This window comes from Apus apus, chromosome Z, assembly GCF_020740795.1.
Source record: "Apus apus isolate bApuApu2 chromosome Z, bApuApu2.pri.cur, whole genome shotgun sequence".
Lineage (NCBI taxonomy): Eukaryota > Metazoa > Chordata > Aves > Apodiformes > Apodidae > Apus > Apus apus.
The window spans coordinates 20,524,719-20,548,576 of record NC_067312.1 but is presented as its reverse complement, the minus strand read 5'-3'; the positions used below and the strand labels follow the sequence as shown (position 1 = coordinate 20,548,576).

General features: G+C 39.4%; 1 protein-coding gene across 14 annotated transcripts in view; it reads left to right on the top strand.

Annotated features, from left to right (window-relative positions):
• Window positions 1-23,858, top strand: part of PDE4D (phosphodiesterase 4D) — a 550,182-nt gene that overhangs the window by 420,811 nt on the left and 105,513 nt on the right. For 13 of the 14 annotated variants that reach the window (XM_051642406.1, XM_051642404.1, XM_051642405.1 and 10 more), the window contains one exon: window positions 18,540-18,731. In XM_051642406.1, coding sequence (XP_051498366.1) covers window positions 18,540-18,731 — 192 coding nt within the window. Of the gene's footprint in view, window positions 1-12,308; window positions 12,325-18,539; window positions 18,732-23,858 lie in introns of those variants that run through there. The other variant, XM_051642415.1, reaches the window with a different exon arrangement.

The following is a 23,858-nucleotide window of genomic DNA, read 5'->3' as shown; positions in this document are numbered from 1 at the left end:
TAGTCTTTTTTTTGTTTGTTCTGGAAAAAAAAAATCTTGTTCTGTTTGACAGGAAAATTAATAATTATTTTCTGTGTCTTACAGAAGAACAACATGGAGTGGATAGAAAATAAAAGCCACATTAAAAAAAAAAATCTAACCAACTGCTTGCCCAAAGTAAAAGAGATTTTCTTCTTTCTTTTCTAAACCTTTTTTCGTAAGATGTCCTATAATGCGTTTTTAGTGAAGTTTTTTTCCTCTGCTTTTGTTTTTCCTTTTTTTTTTCTTCTGTGTTGTGCAGTTATTCCCTTCATTTATTTCCAAATGTTACAGAACTACGAGGTTTAATGTCTTTTTCCACTTCATTTTTAATAATGAGAAGGTCTTGAAAAGTGACTGTGCCTAAAGAAGTAAATAATCAGGTCCTTCTTTTCTTGTATTCTTCCTTCATGTTTCCTATGACCAAAAAAAAAAAAAAAAAAAAAAAAAGTTTTAAAAATCCACTTTTGATAGGTAGTTAAGAAGGAGAGTTTCTGATATTTCTACCGCTCTTACTACTTCTTCCATAAATACTAATTTCAGCTCTTACAATTTTATTTCTTTTATGTAAATGACCAGAGGTCTTAGGACTTTAAAAGTACGCATTTTGCGGGTAGGTAAATGGAAGCACAGAAGGGGATAGAATGATTCACTCATGATGACTCATCTGGTGAAAAGCAAGTTTTTGTATCCTCTTATCCTACTTCATTCCTGAAAAAGAAGAAGAAGAAGAAGAGGAAGAAGAAGAAAAAGAAGAAGAAAAGAAGAAGAAAAAGAGAAATAAAAAAAAGAAGAAGAAAAAGAAACCCAAAAACAACCAACCGAAAAAACACACGAAACAAAGGGTTTCCTGATAGCTTAAACAGTAAGATAGCAGTGTCCCTCCCTCGGCTGCCTGAAGGGGGCCCCATGTCTGCTTAAGCTTTCTCCTTGCGAGCCAAAGGCTTTGACTCTTGAGTTCTACTGCAGAATGGTTGGCAGATAGGATGATGGATGGTGCATCAACAGTGGTGCCAGCTGGGGAGGGCACATAACCACATGGCAAGCTTAGCAGAGCTTTGGACATGTAGGTTGAGTTTTACTGGAAAAAAAAAAAAAAAAAAAAAAAAAAAAAAAAAAAAAAAGGAAAAAAATAAACTTGCTTAAAAAGTCCTTATTTGGCAAAATTGTTGATTCTACTAGGAACTCTTTGTAGGATAAAACATCCAGATGTAAGAGGAAAACAGTTGGAGAAAAGTGCTACAGTGACACTTTTTCAATGTAGGGACTGTTGCTAGATGCTGGCATTTATCCTTCTTAGTCTATTGGATTGCATATTTTGTAATGTTTCCAGTGATATAATCACCTCCTTGGCACCAGCAATTATGGTGTGTCCTGTCCCAGTTTTAGAGATGACATTGGCATAAAGAAAATAGACTTTTGGAATCAAATTGCCAAGCAGCTATTTTTTTGTACAAAGTTAAATAAATCCTGCATAGTTTTACCTGAAAATGGGAAATCACTTAACTCAAAAGATGCCTATATGCATTTGATTTATTTTATGGGTTCGTGTGTTTTTTGGGGTTTTGTGTGTGTGTTTTGTTTGTTTTGTGGGGTTTTTATGGGTTTTTTGTTTGTTTGTTTTGTTTTTTTGTTTGTGTGTTGTTCCCCCCCCCCCCCCCATTTGTAAACAGATGCCAATTTAATCATTTTATCCCAAGAAACTCTGTAGTTCAGTTGTTACAATCTGACTGAATTTAGCAATGCTTTTAGTAGTTCCAACACTTAATCCTTTGGTGTTAGAGGGAGGGCTTGCAGAAAGGATGAGGAAAGGCAGCACATTTTGCCTGGTGGAGAATGAGAGCAGAAGAGTGGTTCCAGGAGGGAGGGAGGGAGGATGCTTGGTGAACAAGCACAGCAGTAAGTGATCAGTTTGCTCCCCTCCCAGATTCTTCATGCGAACTGGAGCACAAAGTTCATACTCTGGACTTGGCTTGCACTTACAGATAATTCCATAATTGATGAGAAAAGCTTGACCTCTCCTTGAAGGTATTGATGGTTTTATAGATGCACCTTTCTGTATGGTGCAGGCTGAGTTGTAAATATTAGTAAAAGATTTGGTATTGCTTTGTGAGGAGGATATTTTGTTTTGCAATACACAGTGATTTTTCACAGCTTTGGCTTGTCAAATCACTCATATCTATAAAAAACTGTATTTTTTTTTCCACTTTCTGTTTCAACCCACTACATCAAATCTGCTTCCAAGTTTGTTTCACACTGAAAAAACTGCCTTGTTACAAGAGAGAGTGTAAACTGACATTTCTGTTACCACATTCCTCCACAGCAAAAGACTAATTTCTTCGGTGACACATGCTTAGCTTAGCTCTGCGTGTGGCATTTGAAGACTGTAGCAGCTAGTAGGTTGTTTTTTTTTCCATCTTCCTAGTTAACTTGTGAATATTTCTGGAGATTTTGTAGATTTCTGCTTATTTTGGATACGTTACGAAATGAGCATTACATAATAAATATAGTATTTTTACCCCTTACAATATGTTATTTATTTTTTTATAGTTGTAGCACTATATTTATAGCTTTTGCATGATAGCTTTTGCTTTCAGAGTCTTACAGTCATATGCCCAATACAGATCTTACAGTGAATAACAGAAACTTCATAGACAGTACAGAAGCACAAGAGATTTTAGTATGAACATGCTTATATTATGATAGACTATGAACGAGATATTCCAGTTATCTCTGCAGAAGGTTAGGTTGATCAAACATGCATTCTAAGCAAACTGGAATGTGCACTTGTTAATCTGTATACTAGCAATTCGAAAGCAAACCTGCAACACTGCATTTGAAGACTGAAGTTTCTGGTGGTCTACCAGTAATGGCTGAAAAAGAAAACTGGAGAAAAGCAACAGCTTAGAGAGATTATGTGACCTCTCCAACATGTGCATAAACATATACAAACTAGCCTCATATCCACATTATTATGATTGTAAAGTCAAGCACAAAAGAAGGAAATGCCACCTTTATTACTGACTTAGGAACCTTGGCTTAGTTTTGTGGATAAATAATTTGATAAAGAATTTACCTATATGACTTCCCTCTAGTGGAAGAGAAAAATACTGAAAGAGGAGGAAAACACGCCTGATTAATGTGCGGCTCAGAGGCTGGTGCCACTGTCAGCATTTTGGGTTCTTTGATCATTGAGAAGTTTATACAGCACTGAGTCTGCTGGGAACAGATGGTGTACATCTGTCTCAGAGGGGGAAAAGGATCCTCTCACATGAGTTGGCGGAGCTCATTGGAAGGGCTTTAAACTAGGCTTGAAGGGGGAAGGGAATAAAACCAGGTTCACTAGGGATGAACCTAAGGGTGGCCTTCAGTCAGCTGTCTCAATTGAGATGAGAGATGGCAATACATATGGCAACAAAAACACAGGGCTGACTAATAGGTTAGTAATCATGGAAGTGGCTAAGAATGGTCAGAAAGCAATGAAGACTTCTCTCCCCAAAGTGGTGGAAGGGTTAGCCCAGCTGAAATGCATCTGCTCCAATGCACACAACATGGGCCATAAACGGGAGGAGCTGCACATCATTGTGCAGCAAGAAAACTGCAACATAATTGCCATCACAGAAACATGGTGGGATGATTCACACAACTGGAGTGCTGCAATCAGTGGCTACCAATTCTTCAAAAGGAATAGGCAAGGAAGAAGAGGCGGTGGGGTGGTCCTGTATAACAGAGAGACATGAATGCCTAAAAATTAATGAAACTGATGATAGGGTTGAGTCCCTATGGATGAAAATCAGGGGGAAGGCCAACAAGGGTGATATAGTGGTTGGAGGCTGCTGTAGACCACCCAGCCAGGATGAGGAGGTGGATGAAATATTCTATAAGCAGTTGGGAGAGGTTTCACAATTGCTACCCTGTGTTCTAATGGGGGACTTTAACTTCCCAGATTTCTGCTGAAAATGCAGTACAGCACAGAGAGAACAGTCCTAGAGATTTCTGAAGTGCATAGAAAATAACTTCCTAACGCAGCTGATGAGGGAGCCAAACAGGGAGGATGCCCTTCTGGACTTGCTGTTCATGAACAGAGAAGGACTTGTGGGGGTAGTAACAGCTGGAGGAAGTCTAGGACACAGTGACCATGAACTTACAGAGTTGTCAATTATTGGAAAAGTAAGGAAGGGGGTCAGTAAAACTGCCACCTTGGACTTCTAGAGGGCAAACTTTGATCTGTCCAGGAGGCTCATTAACAAAGTCTTATGGGAGCATGCCATGAAGGGTAAAGGAGTCAAAGAAGGCTGGAGATACTTCAAGAAGGAAGTCTTACAGGCCCAGGAGCAGGCTATCCCCAGGTGCTGAAAGACGAGACATCAGGGAAGAAGACCAGCCTGGTTGAACAGAAAGATTTGGCTGGAGCTCAGAAACAAAAGGAGAGTTTATGGCCTTTGGAAGAGACAACAGGTGTCTTATGAGGAATACAGAGATGCAGTAAGGCAATGAAGGGAGAAAATTAGGAGGGCCAAATCACAACTTGAATTCAACTTGGCTACTGCTGTCAAAGACAATAAAAAATCTTTCTATGAATACATCAATAACAAAAGGAGGACTAGGGAGAATCTCCATCCTTTATGGGATGCTGGGGGAAACATAGGGACATAGGATGAAGAAACCCAGTCCTCTGACCTGGAAGATGGGGAGATGGGGCAGAATAAGATGTTTGCAATCCAAGAGGAAATGGTCAGTGTACTCCTACGCCAGCTAAACATTCATAAGTCTATGGGGCCAGATGGGTTGCACCCAACAGTACTGAAGGCACTTGCAGATGCACTTGCCAAGCCTCTTTCCATCATTTACAGAAGTCCTGGCTAACTGGGGAGGTCCCAGTGGACTGCAGGGTAGCTAACATAGTACCCATTCACAAGAAAAGATGAAAGGAGGATCCAGGGAACTACAGAACTGTCAGTCTGACCTCGGTGCCAGGGAAAGTCACGGAGCAGACCACCTTGAGTGCCATTATGCACCATATACAGAACAATCAGGTGATCAGGTCCAGTCAGCATGGGTTTATGAAGGGAAGGTCCTGCTTGATGAACCTGATCTTTCTTTGTGTCACTGTTTGACTCAGGTTCAACAACAATGCTCTCGATCACCTCCCCTTCCCACCCAGGTAGGGAAGGAGAGAGAGAAAAAGAGACTTGGCTGGATTGAAAACTAAACTGCACAGCTTTACTTAAACACCAATGATAAAAGAAAATATATACAATTATATACAAATGTGTTCAGATATGTGCAAAAGCCTCTAGCCTCCCCCCACCCCCAGCAACTCCCACAGCATCTCCTGAGCTGGCAACAGTCCCAAAAAATCTCGGAGCTCCTGTTGGAGAGAGCACAGAGTGATGAGGGTCAGGAGAGGTCGAGCCTGGGGGTCGATTGTGATGGATGGACAGAGACGTCTGCAGATGCCAGCCATGGATGTAAGAGAAGGGAAGAAGCAGCAGGAAGGAAGTTGTGTTCTGTGATCTCTGACCTTCCTCTGAGCTTACGTAGATATATGGAATGGAACATCTCTATCCAATTTTATTGTCTGTCTAATTCAGCCTCCTACGAGGGGGTCATAGACCTCCCTGTAGTATCTGAGCAGGTAGAGTAAAGGTGTGACCTTGAAGACCCAACGGTTAGAGAAACATTCCACTCTTATCAGCCTTAGAATGCACCGAAAAAAAAATCAGTAAAAAGAAAATTGGCTTAATCCAGGCTCAAACCAGGACACTATGACAAGATTACCTGCCTGGTCCATGAGGGAAAGGCTGTGGATGTTGTCTAGCTGGTCTTCCGTAAAGCCTTTGACACTGTTTCCCACAGCATTCTGATGAAAAAACTGACTGGTTGAGTTACCACCCCCGGGTGTGTTTAAAAGTCATGTAGATGTGGTGCCTGGGGATATGGCTTAGCACTGGACTTGATAGAATAGTGTTAATGGTTGGACTTGGTGATCTTGGAAGTCTTTTCCAACATAAGAGATTCTGTGATTCCATACTGCTTTCACTTCACTGACTGCACAGAATGAATGCAACTCAATTAACGAGGTATTCAGTATTCTGATAATTTTATTTTTTTTTTTCTCATATGACCACATGCTTTAGTGACAACCTGTGGTTCAGAACTATTGTAAAAGCAATTAGAGTGGTTTCATTGTCTTTTCTATGGTGTTCATCACTATGACACCTTACTGCTTCTCAGAGATCAATAAATTAGTTTTCTTATCACCCATGTGATAGGGAGAAGTATTATCATTCTTATTGAACATAAGCATAATTAAAACACAGAGATGAAAGTGAAAGCATTCCCTAAATTTAGTGTCCAAAATGAGATGTCTAGGACTTCAGTATTTTATCTACTTGTCATAGAATTACTCCTGTTCAGAGCATAGTTTTCATGAGAGTGTGAGAGAATGCTGAAGGGCTGGGATATATGGGAGGTATCACTTCTACTTGCTTGTTCTTACCCTCCACTGGAATTTACTTTTGTCCACGAATAGAGGCAGAATAGTGGATCTGATAGACCTTTGATCCAAGCAGTGACTGCTCAGATGTTCTGAATTAATCTGCATTTGTATGTATGGATTTCCATGTGACTCATGTAACAGCTGATCAGAGTGGATAGATATCTAAGACTGAGAAACACCTAATTAGTGACTTTATGATAAAGTTGGTGTAAGTGATTAGTTCAGTATGAGGTGCTCTTGAGCTTGGGCAAATATTATTTCCGGTGCCTGATAATAAAAGCATATCTACCTTTCTGTAGTCCTTTGTCTGATTCAGTACCCACCTTCTGTAGTGAAAGAAACAAATACTTCACTGACAGGGCCTTGCTCCTCAGAGCTGTCTTAGGCTATTGTGGTTTGGGCCTAACAACAAAGAACCAGCCCCTTGGCTGCTCACTCAGCTCCTGCCCCCTCCACACACACACACTGTGGGATGGGGAGGACAAAGGCCAACTAGAAGCTCATGGGTTGAGACAAAGGACAAGGAGGGTTCTTCACCAATTAAGGTCCCAGGCAAAACAGAATCAACTTGGGGAAAAAATAATAGTTTCACACTAATCAAACACACACAGGACACGCACAGAGCAGGGCTTGCATATGTTACCCCACCCCTCCCTTCTTCCCAGGCCCAAATCACTTTGTTCCCGGTTTCTCTCCCTCCTTCCCCCCAGCGGCACAGGGGGACAGGGGATGGGGTTTAGAGTCAGTTCACAGGCTGGTGGTTCCTGCTGCTCCTTCCTCCTCAGGAAGAAGGATTCCTTACAGTCTTTCCCTGCTTCCCTATGGGGTCCCTACGATGGGAGAGAGTCCTCCACGAACCTCTCCTTCATGAGTCCTTCCCACGAGGTCCGGAGCTGCTCCAGCCTGGGCTTCCCACAGAGTCACGGGTGCTTCGGGAACAGTCACATCCTTTGGCGCAGGGTCTTCCACAGCTGCAGATCCAAGTCCACTGGCAGCAAATCCACATTTACCCCTCCTGGTGCCTTCAGGGAATGCTCCACCACCTTCCTTCATGAACGCATGAAAACAATCTGCCATCTCGCCATAGGTTGCAGGGATACTTCTGCTAGGGCACCTTCTTCCTCAGCAACCTCAGGATCTTCACTCTGGCACTGCCTTTCACCTGTGCAGCACGGCTTTTTCTCCCCTGATTGCTCTCTGCTCTGGTCTTACCTCGGTTCTTTCATATGTTAATTGATGAGGTGCATCTATTATCTCTCTAATGGCTCCTTGGCTGGATTTGGACCAGGGGGAACTTCTCAACTTCTTACAGGAGCCACTCCTGGGGCCCTTCCCCCGCTACCAAAAAATCCTCTAAACCTAACCAGCACATAGGCCCTGGCAACACAGTAGATTTTTATTTATTATATTTTTTAAATAATGTGGTATCATTTAATATTTTTTTCAATAATGCAGATACACGACATGACTAACTGAAGCTTGGCTTCAGCTTATGACTTTTGAATTTATGTAGCCATTTACAGAATCAGAAACAAAAAAATATTTTGCAGACACTTGGCTAAATTCCACTTCTCTGCTGCAAAATATGTGTCACTAGAATAGCTCACAAAACAGCATTTTTCTGCCACTTTCTCATCATGTTGACCCACTATCCCTCAGAAAAAAAAAAATAATTGGAAGGAAAATATTAGTACCACTGGTTAGAATTTAGTAATGGTTAAAAGAAAACATAGATGTGCAATGTGTAGCATCCAACAGCCCTCATAGGTAATGTTAATAAGCATTGTAATAATATTATATAGCATTAAAGTCATGCAATAAATAACAAGAAAAATCAGCCCAAAACGATCCATTATCATATATTATAATTTTTTTTTGGACTAGTGACAAGAATTATCTTTCTTGAAATAGCAAGTACTCAGTAAGTGTGCTCAGGGTCTATAATCAGTTTCAAATAAAATATAGCATGAGCACATACACACATGATACTCCAGTCTTGTCATCCTTCCAAGGCACGCTCCTGACCTTTTTGCTTCCCTCTAAAGGTTGTTGCTTGTATGTGGCAAAGCTGTAGCAAGGATTTCCAAAACCCAAAATAATGAAGAAACTACAACTGTTTTTTTTCCTTTCAGCTTCTGAGTGGGGCACTCTTTGGCACTGAGCTCTGCCACAAAGCACAGGGTACACACAACTGTCACTGTGGCAAGTGTTTATTATCATCGTGACTATATATGATGATTCTTCAGAAGGATGCGTTTACCAGAAAGCTTCCCAGTTCATATGGTGTTAGCCCTGGAGAACATTTATACACATTTCCTGGATTCTATGTTCTCTTATTGGTACCATGGGGTATTAATTCGAATACTACAGGTCTTTTCCTATATGCTTTCTTTATTGCACCACTAGTTCAGAAAGAATCTATAAGCAATTCGACCACTTCTGATAATGGTATCCCAGTGAATTCACAGCAAAAGGAGGCTGAGCACTTTCAGTGAACTAGAGTTGTGGCGTTCAGTGAATTGTGTGGCTTGTGAACCATGACCTTAAATTTGTTTTTATATTTTAGATTCTCCTGAAAGAAAGATGATCCACTAACATCTTAGGGGAACTGGATTTTAATTAGGATAAGTCAGTACACTTGATGGATGGCTTGCATATTTTTATAAATTGCTAGATACATGTTTTTAAATGCTTTGAGATTTCACTGCTATACATTTAAAATAAGAGAAATTTAATAGCAATGTGAGTTACAGTAAATACATGATATACAGTCAAACTCAGCACAAGTTGGTTTTGCATTCCATTGTCTAAACACTGTTCAGAAAATAGTGCTGCAGAAAAGGAAGTGGGAGTAGTTGGATAAAAACTCACTCTGGAAAGGAAAACTATGTTATAGAATTTCTGGACAAAGGGGATTTTTTTAAAAAGAGCTTGAAGGTGCTTCAGTATTTAGATCCCAGATAAAGAGTACCTTGCAGAAAATAATTGCAGACAACATAATGGAATGGTCTAAGTGAATGGTGACAGACTGTAATTAAATAATGACAATAATAAAACTGAGAACCATCAGTCCTGCTGAGAGTGCTCTCCTAGAAGCACAGAGGCACTGACAGGGCCAGCAGCAGTGGGAGCTGGGGGTGGCTGGGGCCTGCTGGCTGCCAGGGTGCTTGGGAGCAGCCCTGGATTCACTGCTCTCTCTTTCACATCTCTGGATGAAGTGGTTCTATTTTGCATCTTTCTTTACTCAGATTACCCAAAATAGTTCCAGTTCTTCAACATTTTTTTCTGCAGATTTTCTCATTCAGACCTCAACCTGCCACAGATTTTACCAGAAGTCTTGGGGGAAATAGTTAATGTCTTGGTGGCCTTTTTATTATTATCTAGAAATGGAGATACTAGTCTCAGTAGGATTAGTAGATCAGAAGAACCACGCAAAATTACTTAAACCTACTTACTAGAGGCCTGAATAGTTTACCATATTTCTTGGAAATTATTTTGCATTTTGTTTCTCTTGAGGTTTTTTTGTTTACATTTTTATTATACTGCAATAAGACAACTATTTCAGCTTCAAAGGAACAAACATCAAAACATCAAATCCATGTAACAGGATCTGGAATCTGGCATTCTGGAACATGGCATTGGTGGGAAGATGTTCTCTTCTAAGTTCAGAGAATAAAAACTACCAAATGAGGGATAATGCTCATTCCAAAAAGACTCACAACAAGATTCCCAGTATGGCTGAGTGTAACAAACAAATTAATAGGTGCCACAAAGGCTTGCATTCCAAATGTATAGACCACCGAAAAATGATTAAGAATAATGAGGTATGAAAAGTACACCCTGAATTGAGTATGAGGAGGCTGTTCAAAGAAGAAGGCCTGAAGATATGGAATAGTCATCACAGGAATCTCCTTTCTTGGAAACTTCTTAAAAAACATGAAACAGTTTATTTGGAGTGATAGGCTACATTTCCTAAGATGCTTGCTAAAACATCATGAGGCATAAGCTCAAATTGATAATTGGAGTTTCTTTACTAACATAATGGAGTAGACTAATTCTTACAAACTATTTTGCTTCAGTGTATTTTTTGTCCTACACGTGTTCTATTCACCTGTTATCTGGCTTCTTCCACTGCACGTAGCATTGTTGAATGGGGAGAGTCACGTTGACCTGTGCTGTGTCTGCTGGGTGGCTTGCTCGTGGTTCGTAACTGGCAGCACTGGAAGTTATAAGATCCATTTGACTTCTGCCTTTTGGCTATCCAGTCAGAAGGGGACTCCAAGCAGTATGTTTGCAGTCTCGGATGAGTAGCTCAGCTTTACTGTTGGAAAATTTTCTAATCAAGACCTGGGACATTATGTGTTGATACTGTTATGTTAATACAAAGTGATTAATGCAGCTGTACACCAAACAACAGGCAAAGCAAAAGTGCTAGTCAGGAAAAGTATGAGTTGTGATTACAGTGGATTGGGCAATATTGGGAATTTGTATCACCTGATGCATGGTTGAGAAAACAGTCTAAAAATCCCAGAATCCCAGAATAGTCATGATTGGAAAGGACCTCTGATATTGCTGAGTCCAACCATCATGACAAAAAAAACCAAACAAAAACAAACCAAACCAAACCAAAAAAACCAACACTACACAACACACCACCAAAATAAAAACCCTACACAACAAAACCCCAAACAAACACCACACACACTCCACCAAATAACACCCACAAAAACCCCACACCTCTATGATCTCTTGAATATCTCCAAGGATGGTGACTCAACCACCTCCCTGGGCAGGCTGTTCCAGTGCCTGATCACTCTCTCAGTAAAGAAATTCTTCCTAATGTCCAATCTGAACGTGCCCTGCTGCAACTTCACACCATTTCCTCTGGTTCTGTCATTATTCACTTGGGAGAAGAGGCTAACATACCTCTGTACAACCTCCCTTCAGGTAGTTTTAGAGAGCAATGAGGTCTCCCCTCAGCAGCCTCTTCTTCAGACTAAACATCCAGAGTTCCCTCAGCTGCTCTTTGTATGACTTATTCTCTAGACTCTTCACCTGCGTCGTAGCTCTTCTCGGACACACTCCAGCACCTCAGTGTTCTTCCTGTAGTGAGGGGTCCAGAACTGCACATAGTAGTTGAGATGCAGCCTCACCAGTTCCAAGTACAGGGGCATGATCACCTCCCTAGTCCTGCTGGCCACACTATTCCTGATGCAGGCCAGGATGCTGTTGGCTTGCTTGGCCACCTGGGCACACTACGGGCTCATGTTAAGCTGGCTGTCCACCAGCACCCCCAGGTTATTTTCTGCTGGGCAGCTCTCCAGCCACTCTTCCCCAAGCCTGTAGTGTTGCCTGGGGTTGTTGTGACTGAAATGCAGGACCTGGCACTTGGCCTTGTTGAATCTCATACAATTGGCCTTGGCCCATCAATCCAGCCTGTCCAGGTCCCTCTCTAGAGCCTTCCTACCCTCTAGCAGATCAATGCTCTGACCCAACTTGGTGTCATCTGCAAACTTACTGAGGGTGCACTCAGTTCCCTCATCCAGATGACTGATAAAGATGTTGAACAAGACTGGCCCAAAACTGAGCCCTCAAGGACACCACTGGTGACTCGCTGCCAACTAGATTTGACCTCATTTACCACAAGTCTCTGGGCCATCCAGCCAGTTTTGTACCCAGTGAAGAGTACATTTGTCTATGCCATGATTCGCCAGCTTCTCCAGGAGAATTCTGTGGGAGACGGTGTCAAAAGGCTTACCAAGGTCCATGTAGACAATGTCCACAGCCTTCCCCTCATCCAAAAGGTGGGTCACATGGTCATAGAAGGACCTTTCACAAACCATGCTGGCTGGCCCTGATACCCTGGCTGCCCTGCCTTGTTGCACTCTCAATGTTTCCAAAAACACTTATTCCAAGAGCAAAAGCCAAGTTTTGCTGCTAAAAGTGAATTTCATGAAATGTCATATATTCTTCTTTTGCTTGCAGTTTTGATATTGGAAAATCTATCCACACCACTTCTAAAAATGGAGTTAATCATAGGGCTTGCATGCTGAATTGCTTAACTGGAAAACAAAAGCCATAAGTAGGTAATTGGCTTGAATTCTCCAGTGGTACAAGAAAATCCAGATTTAGATCGTATGTTCTTTTTAATGTAATTTGCTTAAAATGCACTGAAAATACTTGTAAGGAACAGAAGGCAAAAGTGTTGGTTAACTTTGCTACAGAGAAAATAAAAATACAAGATTACATATAAACAATTATTCTCTTCAAATATAGAGTTGATACGGTATTCCTTGTAAAATGCCAGCATAAATATTTCTTCCCCCTCCCCCCTCCGCCACCTAATTTTCCTGAGGTCATTAGTTTATACTTGTCATGGGGGAAGAGGCAGAAAGGAAAGTAGAAGGAGAAAACCAGGTGTGGTCTTTTCTGTGTTACTGAGAAGACACTGCAAGAAACGAAACATTTGGAAAGTCTCAAGCAGAGAATTAATCTAAAAATAAATTTTAGGTCTTCTCTTCAGTTCTGTAAATCCATTGTTTGTTTGTTTCTTACGGTTTTGTTGGTGTTTTTTCTGATGCTGCAGGTCCACCTATTTAACAATTAAAGTCCAGTTGGAGCTTCTGGCAGGGACTGAGTTTCTTTCTGACAAAGAAAATGTTAAAGTTTCATCTTTATTCAGCTCTGGAGATAACTATGTCTGAAAAAAAAGGGGACACCCAAGTCAGCTATTGGCTCAGTTTAATGCTTAATTTATTAATAAGCAATAAAAAGGCCCAAGTGAAGTCATAAATACATAACCAAAGTGCTTAGCCAGTTAATGAATATGAAGTGTGTCTAAAATCAGTATTTCACAATGAAATTATTATAATTTTTTTGTGTACTAGCAAATTTTACTCAGGTGTACAGCTGAATTCAGTGAATTCACTGAATACATTTAGTGTTCTTATTAACAGATAGTGTCTGTTCCAGAGGAAGAGATTTATGTCTCTTTATTCCTTGCACCGCTTTCTTTGACTGAGAGCTGTAACATTAATATAACAGTGCCCACCTCACACAAAATGCTTTCTAATGACATAGTATCTCTGGAGTCTATGTACATTTTTTGAAGAACTGGGTCACAATGGATGTGATTTCCACAGTAACTGAAGTGGCCTGTCCTACTATAATAACCTATAACTAATGCAAAATAAATCTATCACATCTGAGGATGAAACTTCAGACTGTCCTGCTTTAATCTGAGATGTACCTTTTCAGGTTCTACAATGCTTACTGCACACAAGGTCTAAAAGTATACTACAATGCCTGTCACATCCCATCTGATGGAATGAGACTTCTTCTACCCTAGGCTTCTATAGTGAATGATCTGAGACTGAGGCTACAACCCTCCACATCCACAGTGGGTTCTACCAGCTGAGGTGACCCACTGCTTTTTTCTTCCCCAACAATCCAATTAACAAATTCACATTCTGCATTTGAAGGGACCACCTGGTTCTCCCCTTTCCCAGGTAGCTACAGGCTGCCTCCTCCAGAGGTGAGCTCGTGCTCTGAGGCATAAGTGACAAATAGCTTGCCTTTTCCTTTTAATGTAAATGAAGTTTTATTACCTTGCTTTTGCTCTAAATAAGACCCTGCTGCCACAGGGCAGCTCTTCTGTGACAATTACAGTGAATTACAGATGATATGCCAAATGCACACATTCAGTGTGTTGGTGGGATTTTGTTTTCAGATGGAAATACAGATGTGACTTGTTGAAAGTAAGGATGTTGAGATATGAAGATAGGTCTTAGCACAGACAGGTGGCTGGACATATTGACACTAGGATAAGGGACTCCTCTGGCAGAATTTCTTCCTCTAGAACATGCTTGTCCCTCTGTAATAAAGATGGTCTTTAAAAATAAGGTGTCCCTAGTGGATCAACTAATTTGACTCTTAAGTCTCTCCCTCCCCATAGATCCCAAGATAGGATAGACTGAATGTGGAGAGAGACTTTAAAGAGCATATCAGAAGTGCAATTTGTATTCTTAAGGTGTAGTAAGTTAATAATTTTGGGGTGGGATTTATTTCCTTCCTTCTTCTATTGCTTAATTCTCTAAAAAACCCCACAAAACCCCAAACAAAAAAAAAACAACCAAACAAACAAAAACAAACCCCAAGCCCAAAACAAAAATGCCCAACAAAAAGCTACAGGATTAAATTGCTCAAATCAGTAATAAGGATGACCAGCATATTTTATGCACCCTTAATTACAAGCTCTTGTATATATTCATTATGATGCCATTATTCTTTATGTATCTAAAAGCTGTATTGTGTACCCAGATCTTCCTCTTTTTTTCTTTTAGCAGCCTTGCAGAGAGTAGGAGAATGTTATTTAAGGACTCAAAAGGAAGTCCACGGAGGGTTTCTTTCCCGGTCAAAGAATCTGTGCAGTCATTGACAGTGAAGCAGTGCTGCTGAGATGCACGATCCAGACCTTTCCTGTCCTTGCCACACATTTCTGCTGGTGCCTGGAGCAAATAATTAATAATCTTCCTAAGAGTTGCTTGTGATTATATTATTTCTTGCCCTATTAGGAGGACAGGGAACATCAACCATTAAAGTTTACAAGTTTCTTTCTCATTACAGAGCCTGGATGATACATGGTGGGCAAAACATGCAAACACAATGAATAGCCAAAAAAGGAAAAAAGGCTGCATTTCAATCTCATGTCATGTTTGTCATCACTGAACACTGAATAAGGCAGGCTCTAAGGATAAACAGTATCCACTAATGTCATAAAACATTTTGTTAATATGCAGACAAAAAAGTTGCTGAATTAGCACTGCCTCTTCATAGCTTTGGCCTCTCTGGAGTTGCAGCAAAGCTTTTTGAAGATAGACAATTCTATGATGAGTGCTGTGCCAAGTGCTCCCATCACTAAAAGCAGCTGGAGTTTGCATACATTGTGCAAAGCACCCGAAGCTGGCTGCAGAACAATGGTGGAAAATTGTGTCTTTAAACGGCCAATTTCGATCTGTGAAACAATAGCAAAGCAGTTCCTGTGCCTTAAGTAACAACTTCCATGAGGCTTCTTCCTTTCCAAAGACCACCCACCACCAAAAGTATAAGCATGCTGAGTAACTTCCTAGGGACAGAATAATTTTGGCTTGGCACTGAACAGGCACTTTTTAATCCAGGGCAGATTCTTGCTGTGGCTTAAAATTTAACAGGAGTGGAAAGATAAATATCAAGCAACCACAGCTGACTCTCTGCAATTTTTGCCCAGGCAAATTAAAGAGTCTATCCTATTGCATATCTTAAACTTTTTTTTTTTTTTGTGTGTGTGTGTGTGTGTGTGTATGCAGCAGGAAAGAACAAACAACTTGTGTGAAAGTCTTCAATTTGCCATTCTGATTCTCTGTTCATTTGATGTAGTGTGATCACCAGCGCCATTTCTTGCAAATAAGACTTGTGATTCAGCCAAATAAACGATTTATTTTATTTTTTAAATGTTAGCAATTGCCTCAGTAAGACCTAAACAAGACACTTAACTGCTGTAGCACTTTATAAACTTCTTTGTATAAACATGTTTCTGGCAAGCCAATGCTGTATTCACATTCCCCTTTGGCTGCAGAACTGAACATTTTTTTTCTTTATGCATATTTACGTAAAAGACATGTTATTTGAGCAGTATCATCGAAGTCCTAGCGGGTATTCCCGTTCGTTGCTTTTGACATCCATCTAGTGGGCACAACACAGAATCACAGGACAAAATTCCTGTCACAGCAGCCATGTGCAAGTCTTGCACATAGTTGTTTCACCTGTTGCTGCAAACCACAGGGCCTCTCCCAGCTGATGAAACTACAATTTTATCTAGTATTCTTTTAAATTAATAATAATAGAATATATATTATTTTATAATCTGACAGTGAAATAATTTATAGAAGCCTGCCTTAGTTTCTGACTGGGAGAAATAAGACTGGTAGTAAAATATTCATATAATGTCCACAAAAGGTGGGTGAAGGAAATAAAACAAACTTGCTTAAAATCCAATAGGTTCCTTTAATCCAATAAAATACCTTTTAATCAGTTGAATAATTAAGTCCACTGCTAAAGCAATCAATTTAATAGTCACTCCTTATTCAAAATTTCCTTCTGGGAGACACACATGAATTTACCTTCATTTATTTTTATCCCACTTTCAACTTTTGCTTTAGAGCTTTCAAACAATGTTATATGTATTTACTGCCATTGCAAAAGTTAGTCTAATAGAGCACAGGAGTAAAAAATCCACTTCTATTTTACCTAAAATTGCATTAAAGATCTGCCCTCCTGCCCTCAACAGAAAACCAAAACATACAGACTGTGTATTGTATAGGAGTTTGTGTGTTCTTGTGGCTGTTTAAAGAAAAACATTATTTTATTTAGGCAATTAAATATAAGTGTTAGGAAATCTGGATATGGTGAGCTCACAGATGTTCCAAACACTTTATTGGCATCGTGAGTATTTTGTGCTCCTGGAATACACAGGAATTCAAACTCAAAATATATTGACTGCTAGTGAATAATAGCCTTCATGGTAGTAGTAATGGCAATGTGATGTTTAACTTATGGCTCTATAAGCTGCAAAGGGTGTTTCATTGTACTATTAATGCTATCTTGTCCTTTCCAATCTTTTTTTTCAGTAATTTTTGTAAGCAGAGCTCACAGTGATCACAAAGATGGGATGAACAAGGAAAATGACATGCAAAGAGGAGCTTTGCATTGTCCAAGATCACCCAGCAAACTTGTGGCAAAACTCTTATTTGATGTGTTATTTATTAAGCCTTGTTAGTTTGCGGTGGATAACATCATGTAGTAGTAGCACATTTGAGGGCTCAGAAAAAGTGTTCAGGCATAATAAAAATAAATGAAATTTGGGAAGTTAATTGTTCTGAAAACTACAGTGAAAAGAGGATTAAATTGCTAAGCTTAAAGCTTGTTTAATAAGATTTTTTGGACAGTTTTTCTAAAAAAACACAACAGCTTATTTGTCCAAATTCAGACTGTGAAAGATGAATAAATAAATAAAAAATATGGTCTGAGAGCAGCAGAAGGCTTGCAGTCCCAGGAATGTCCAAATTAACAATAAAACAATGAAAGAAAACATGAAACCAAGATCTATTCTCTGCCAGGCAATGTGCATTTCTGTCAAAATAGGCAATATATGTTTCTCTGATTAGTTCATTTAACAAAGAAAAGCATACCATGGAAATGCTGTCATTCCAGAAAACATTAAAGCAGCAGTCTCACTGCAACCTCAAATGGATGGTAGATAACATCAAGAAGCAAGGTAGTGCAGAGAGTAACGTGTACTTGCTTTGACACTTGTGGGCTGCTGAAGCCTAATCAACAGCTGACACATACTGAATATTTTCTCTTCTGCTTTCATCAGATGTAACTGAACACTGTTTCCAAAATGAGTACTTGAGATGTCTGCATTACAAATACATATTATGATGCTAACGCTTCTCCATGTTTTTAAAAATCATGTGGAGATTTCAACCCAGAGCTTACTGGAGTAAGACAAAATATGTTCTTGAAATATTTGGGTAGTAATGAAATATTAGGGTTGGGTACTCAATAATAAAAAGACCCTCAACTGCCTGAACAGGATAATGATGGTCCAGCTCAGGAGAGATGGGGCCTGAGGCAGAAAACAATGAAACATGATGTTTCCTCAGGTATACAGCTCAGAGTATGGAGCTCGGGTATAGATCTCATGTTTACTCAACTTTGGAGCTGTACATGCAGAGACACATAAGACTTCCTATATTCCTAACAGTGTTATCTTTCCCTACTATATTTCTTTTCTTTCACACTTACTCTTTTTGATTTTCAGCAATTTTAAAGTCCATTGCTTGTGTGCCTTGTTTTTTGTCTTAGCAGTGGACTTCACCAGGTCTTTATTTTCTACCAAGAAGCAATTACCAGAAAAGCTTTTATTACTTCCAAAATTATTTGTCAATGGCATTAATATTTTTCTCCTTTCTTTTTGTAGTTTCGATGTGGACAATGGTACGTCATCGGGACGAAGTCCCTTGGATCCCATGACAAGCCCTGGATCAGGGCTAATTCTTCAGGCAAATTTTGTCCACAGTCAACGTAGGGAATCTTTCCTTTACCGGTCAGACAGTGACTATGACCTTTCTCCAAAGTCCATGTCCAGGAACTCCTCTATTGCCAGTGATATGTAAGTACATTCTAAAAAACTTTTAGCATATTTTTTGTCCTCTGTCCTAAGATTTTTCCAGCTACAAGAACTTTCTTTTAAAAATCGAAGTCAGTAGTCATTTATGCTACTGAAGTAATGACTAACCATTTATTTCTTTGCTAAAGCTTGTACTTGTTTCTGTAGTTTTCTGAAAGCAAGGGTATCATGAGGGTGTACTTGATGTGTTTATTCACTGTATTACCTTTGACAAAACAATGAAGACAATCAATACTGGTGTATCAAAACACTAAGGAGAACTCTTGTTTCCTAGCTATTGAGTTGTTTTCAAGAGAAGCCACGCAAACTCAATTTCAGCTCCTTCATGTTCTCAAGAATAAATTGCATTTATTTGCACCAGGGTTTTTTTAGGTTCTTAGAGAAAAGATATACTTGCTGGCAGAAATAAGTTAACTCAAAAGAGGTAAAAATTATTTCAAATATTAATTTAACTAAATGGCAGAATTTTAACAAAAGGCCTTTGGAAAGTTATTATATCCTCTTTATATTCTGTGATGTTCGTATTTTCTGCTAGTGGATCATACTTTTCAACTATTTGTAGACCCCAGGTTTCACAGGCAGTGGAAGGCAGATGCCAGTCTCTGTTCACTAGTAAGACACTCTAAACCTGTTAAATATCCCAGCTTCTAGTCACTTTTAAGTAGCAGAAATTAAGAATAATATTTGTTGTTGTTGTTGTTTACCTTATCTGCTCCAAATTCCACACCCAACTAGGTGTTTATGGCTCAATTATAAATCACTAACATAAAGAATTAGGCTTGTAAGTGTCCTCTAGTGACCAAAAAAGTCTAAAGCATTAAAAATCCAGCATTAATATCAACACTGTTTTTAATAAGGCAAGAACAAATCGATATCTTCTTTTAAAAAAAATCAGTCAATATGTACAATAAACAAAAGAGGTTTTCATAATGAGTGACATTTCACCTGATATTTAAGTTGCAGTCATTCTAATTGAACAGTCCTATTTTTAGCTTACATATCTTCATTAGAAATGTTGAATAGTCCATCTAATTATCGCTCTCTTCATATGTAAGTGCCAAGATGAGAGAAATTCATGCTTTTACGAAGAGTCTGTATAAAGTTCATGCCTAAGTTAAGCCCTGTAGATTGAAGTACTTGGTAAACTTTTGCCCAGTGTGATGAATTTTTCTTGAAACAAAATAATGAGAAAAAGATCAATTCACCTTGCCTTGTTGTAAGGAAAACACATTTTACTTGTAAATACCAACCCTCTTCCAGGAAATCCTCCTGGCAGATAACCTTTCTTTTAGATGGACAAGAGTCAAGCTTCTAGTTCGGCACCTGGGCAAGGATATTATTTGGAAAGACTCTTACATTCAGGAGGGTAATCCAGGTCATTGTGTTGCTTGGATGAGTCATTTCAATTAAGAATTCAATTAGCACTCCATCCGTGAACTCATAATCCACTTCTGTGTTTCCTAGAATTCTGGGTAATGTTTCAGCACATGGCAGTAAATTGGATAAAAAAATCAAATTACTGAAACACTGAACACACTTTCCTTTGGATATTTGTATCTATTCTTCCTTTCAATATTTTCTTAAAACCCATCTGAGTATAAAATTTATTGGATCTTACATCAGGATAGATTTTCACACTCTACTGTCACAGAGGAGCTGTTGTACTAAGAAGGTAAATATCCCTGCCACTGTTTAAAATGGGAGAACAATAGGAAATGTATAGGGCAAGTTGTTTTAACCATGGAACATTGATCATATATCAGTAAGTTTAATTATAATAAGCTCGATTAATTTTCAGAAATGTAGTGAGGAGAGAAAAAAAAAAAGGAAATTAAAAGGAGGAAGTTTTAAAAGATAAAATAGCAAAAGGAACAACAAAAAACAAACAAGAAAAACAAAACCACAAAGCTCTGTGTGTATAGATTCAAGAAGAAACTGGATGTGCTCATGGAAAGGAAACCTAGTGCAGATTATTAAAACAGAGACATCACTCTGATTCAGGACATGCCTAAATGTGGTGGAGGCAGGAAGATCTGTCAGGGGAAGTAATACACAAATGTAGATTACTCCAAAATCCTATCTACATGCTTAATTTTAAGTACTGCATGAGCAAAATACATTACAACACATACACATTATTCAAGTAATGCAGATGAATGAAATTTACATAATAGTTTAACCTAGAATCTCCTGATTGACTACTTAAGTTCCTAACCTCAATATTTCACTTTGTAAAGTAGAAAAGAAAGCAAAAATGCATGGATCTTTTATTTGGAAGGAATATAACATTAAAAAATTCTGGCATTTCCATTCCTCTCAAATAGTGTGCTTACAGTAAGAGATTTCACTTCAGTAGCAGCAGATAAAACAAAACCGAGTTTTTGTTGACAGTGTTGTGATCAAAGACAGCCAGTGGATGGCAGTGCGAAAGTACTGAATTCATCATTCTGTCATTATTTATTATTTGCACTCTGCAGCAGCTCTGACCTCCTGCTAAGGAGGCGAATGCAGTCATGCTCATTTTTTTGCAAACGCGAGATGAAAAGATGGGCTATTGCACAAAATACTTAAAGCATAAGATGATAGCCAAGAGGCTAATTCAGTCAGATACTTTTGGAAAAGATACAACATGAGTCTACCCTCCCCAAAGTATGGACCTCACAGAGAAGTCAAAGGGAGTTTCATTCAGTGAGTTGAGATGGAAAGTAACAGAAACAAGGGCAGAGAAGGGGGAGGTGGAAAGTTTTTTTAAAATCAGATATATGAAAGTGTATTTTAAAGTAATGAGCCAGATTAACTAAGGAAAACAATAAAAGACAGGGTGAATGCAAGGCTGCTCAGTCAAGAGACTGTTAGTGGGACAAATGCTGGAGCCCTTATGGTACTGAAAGGGGCACAAAAACCAGCTGTATGGTAAGAAAGAAATAAAAAAAGAGTGGGAGTCAGTAACATATATTTTCAGTAATCTTTTGGAAGAAATAACATGGTCCTAGAGAGGAAAAACAGCAGAACATGGAGCTGATATGGGGAGATGAAAAAAAGCCATTCAAGATTGTGAACTGGAGAGGCAGGTGCTTTAGACAAGAAGGTGCAATTTGCAATTTCCAAGGCAGAAGAAAACAGTTGTGTTGTGAAGCCTGGCTGTGGGATTTCCAGCAGAAAGATGAGAATGTGCGAGAGAAACAGAAGCAAATGATCAAGTCGGTGAGGATTAGTGAGCCAATACAAGGAATTAGAGGGCAAGATCTGTGACGACAGGCAGGAGAACCTGTTTTTAAGAGAAGGAGAATAGTGAGTGAAAAACTGGAAAATGAGGAAAAAAAGAAAAAAAAAAAACACAAAACAAACAACCAAAAAACCCTCAACAGCACAGTTGAAACACTGGGAAAAAAAGGGAATATAAGCCAGCTGGAAGATGAGAGGAGTCATCAGTGTTGTACTGGAAGACTTGTCAGATTTACATTTTAAGGCATCGGTAAAGCAGGGAACTCTGAATGTGGATGTCTTGCAGAGGTGGTCTGATTACCTAATACTCACCTATTTGAACTCCTCTTGCTCCTCAGAGCTAGCAAATGCAGACAGAGTCAGCAGTGGTAACATGTTTATGTCTTTCTTGCTAAAGAATTACTGCTCTGATTAACAGACCAGAAGATTGAATTTGTAGAGAATCTCCATTTTAGCAAAAAACAGATCTCTAACCAGGTTAAAAAATTGATTCTTCAGGGAAATCATTAGCATTCTCATGAACTCTAGAAAGAATCCAATAAGCAGTCTACCACATAGGGCTGAGCCCATTTTTAACTGCCACTCTAAAGGGAGAAAAGCATGTGTAAGTAAGTCCCCCCATGATCCTGAAGAAGCAGAACAGAGCATAGCAGAGCAAACCAGAGGACCATAACACTCTTGGTACAGAAGTATATCTGAGCTCCACTATGTCTTCTGAACATATCTCAGGGAAAAAGTATGAGATGGCAAGCACTGCTTAAGTTTATCCTCATTTCCACAAGGTCACAGACCACAGTTTGGTGGCAACATCCTGATCTGTGCAGGACTTGGCCAACTGAACCTCACACAGTAAAAAAGTAGCTGATGTAGGGAGTTCTATGGGCTTCTTTACAGAAGCTCAGCATTGTTTCCTCAATTAGATGAAATATCAATATGAGCTTTAATTAGTATATTACACAAAACGGGCTAATTTCTATTAAATCTTGCTTCCATCTTTTAAGCACCAGAACGCAGCCAGGGAACAGTGACCTTAGGGAACTGCAGGGTCATTGGCCTGGTAATCTGCTAACTGGCCAGGTGGCTACCAGTACACCTATTGCCTAAACTGCCCAGCCTACTGCTATTCTGCCAGTACCTCCTGTAGCATCCTGCAGTTGCTGCCCCTGGTAAAACAAATGTCAAGAGGGTGCAATTTACTCTAGTATTTTTCCCTGTAGCTACAGTATTATCCAGCCTTCTCCTAGAGAACACGCTGCTTTGTAGACTGTATGTTTACATTAAAAAAAAAAAAAAAATCTCTCTTTGAATAATTAAACCCAAATGTACACTACTTTGGAACAAAAAGAGCCTCTATAGTCTAACAAACATGCATACTGACGTGTGAAGATTTGGGTTGTTTTGTCAGGATGAATTATTTTCTTCCCCAATAGCTGGAGAAAGAGTTGTGGGGTTTTTTAAGTGCATGGGTATTTTTTTCCAAAAAAAATCCCAATATAATCTGTTATTTTGAAAATAAATAAATAAATAATCAAATAAGAGATTCTGGCTGGAAAAAAATTACCTTAAGTAAAGAGAAACTTAAATTAAACATTAGGAAGAAATTCTTAACTGTGAGGGTGGTGAGACATTGGAACAGGTTGCCCAGGGAGGCTGTGGATCTGCCCTCCCTGGAAGTGTTCAAGGCCAGGTTGGATGGGGCCCTGCGCAACCTGGCCCACTGGAAAGTGTCCCTCCCTGCCCATGGCAGTGGGATAGAACTAGGTGATCTTTCAGGTTCCTTCCAACCCAAACCATTCCATGATTTCATGATTCTATGAAATTCCAAGGTAGGGAGTTCTGTTATTTGTTGGTGATTGGCAAGTCTGTTCCTGACCTGAACAGGCT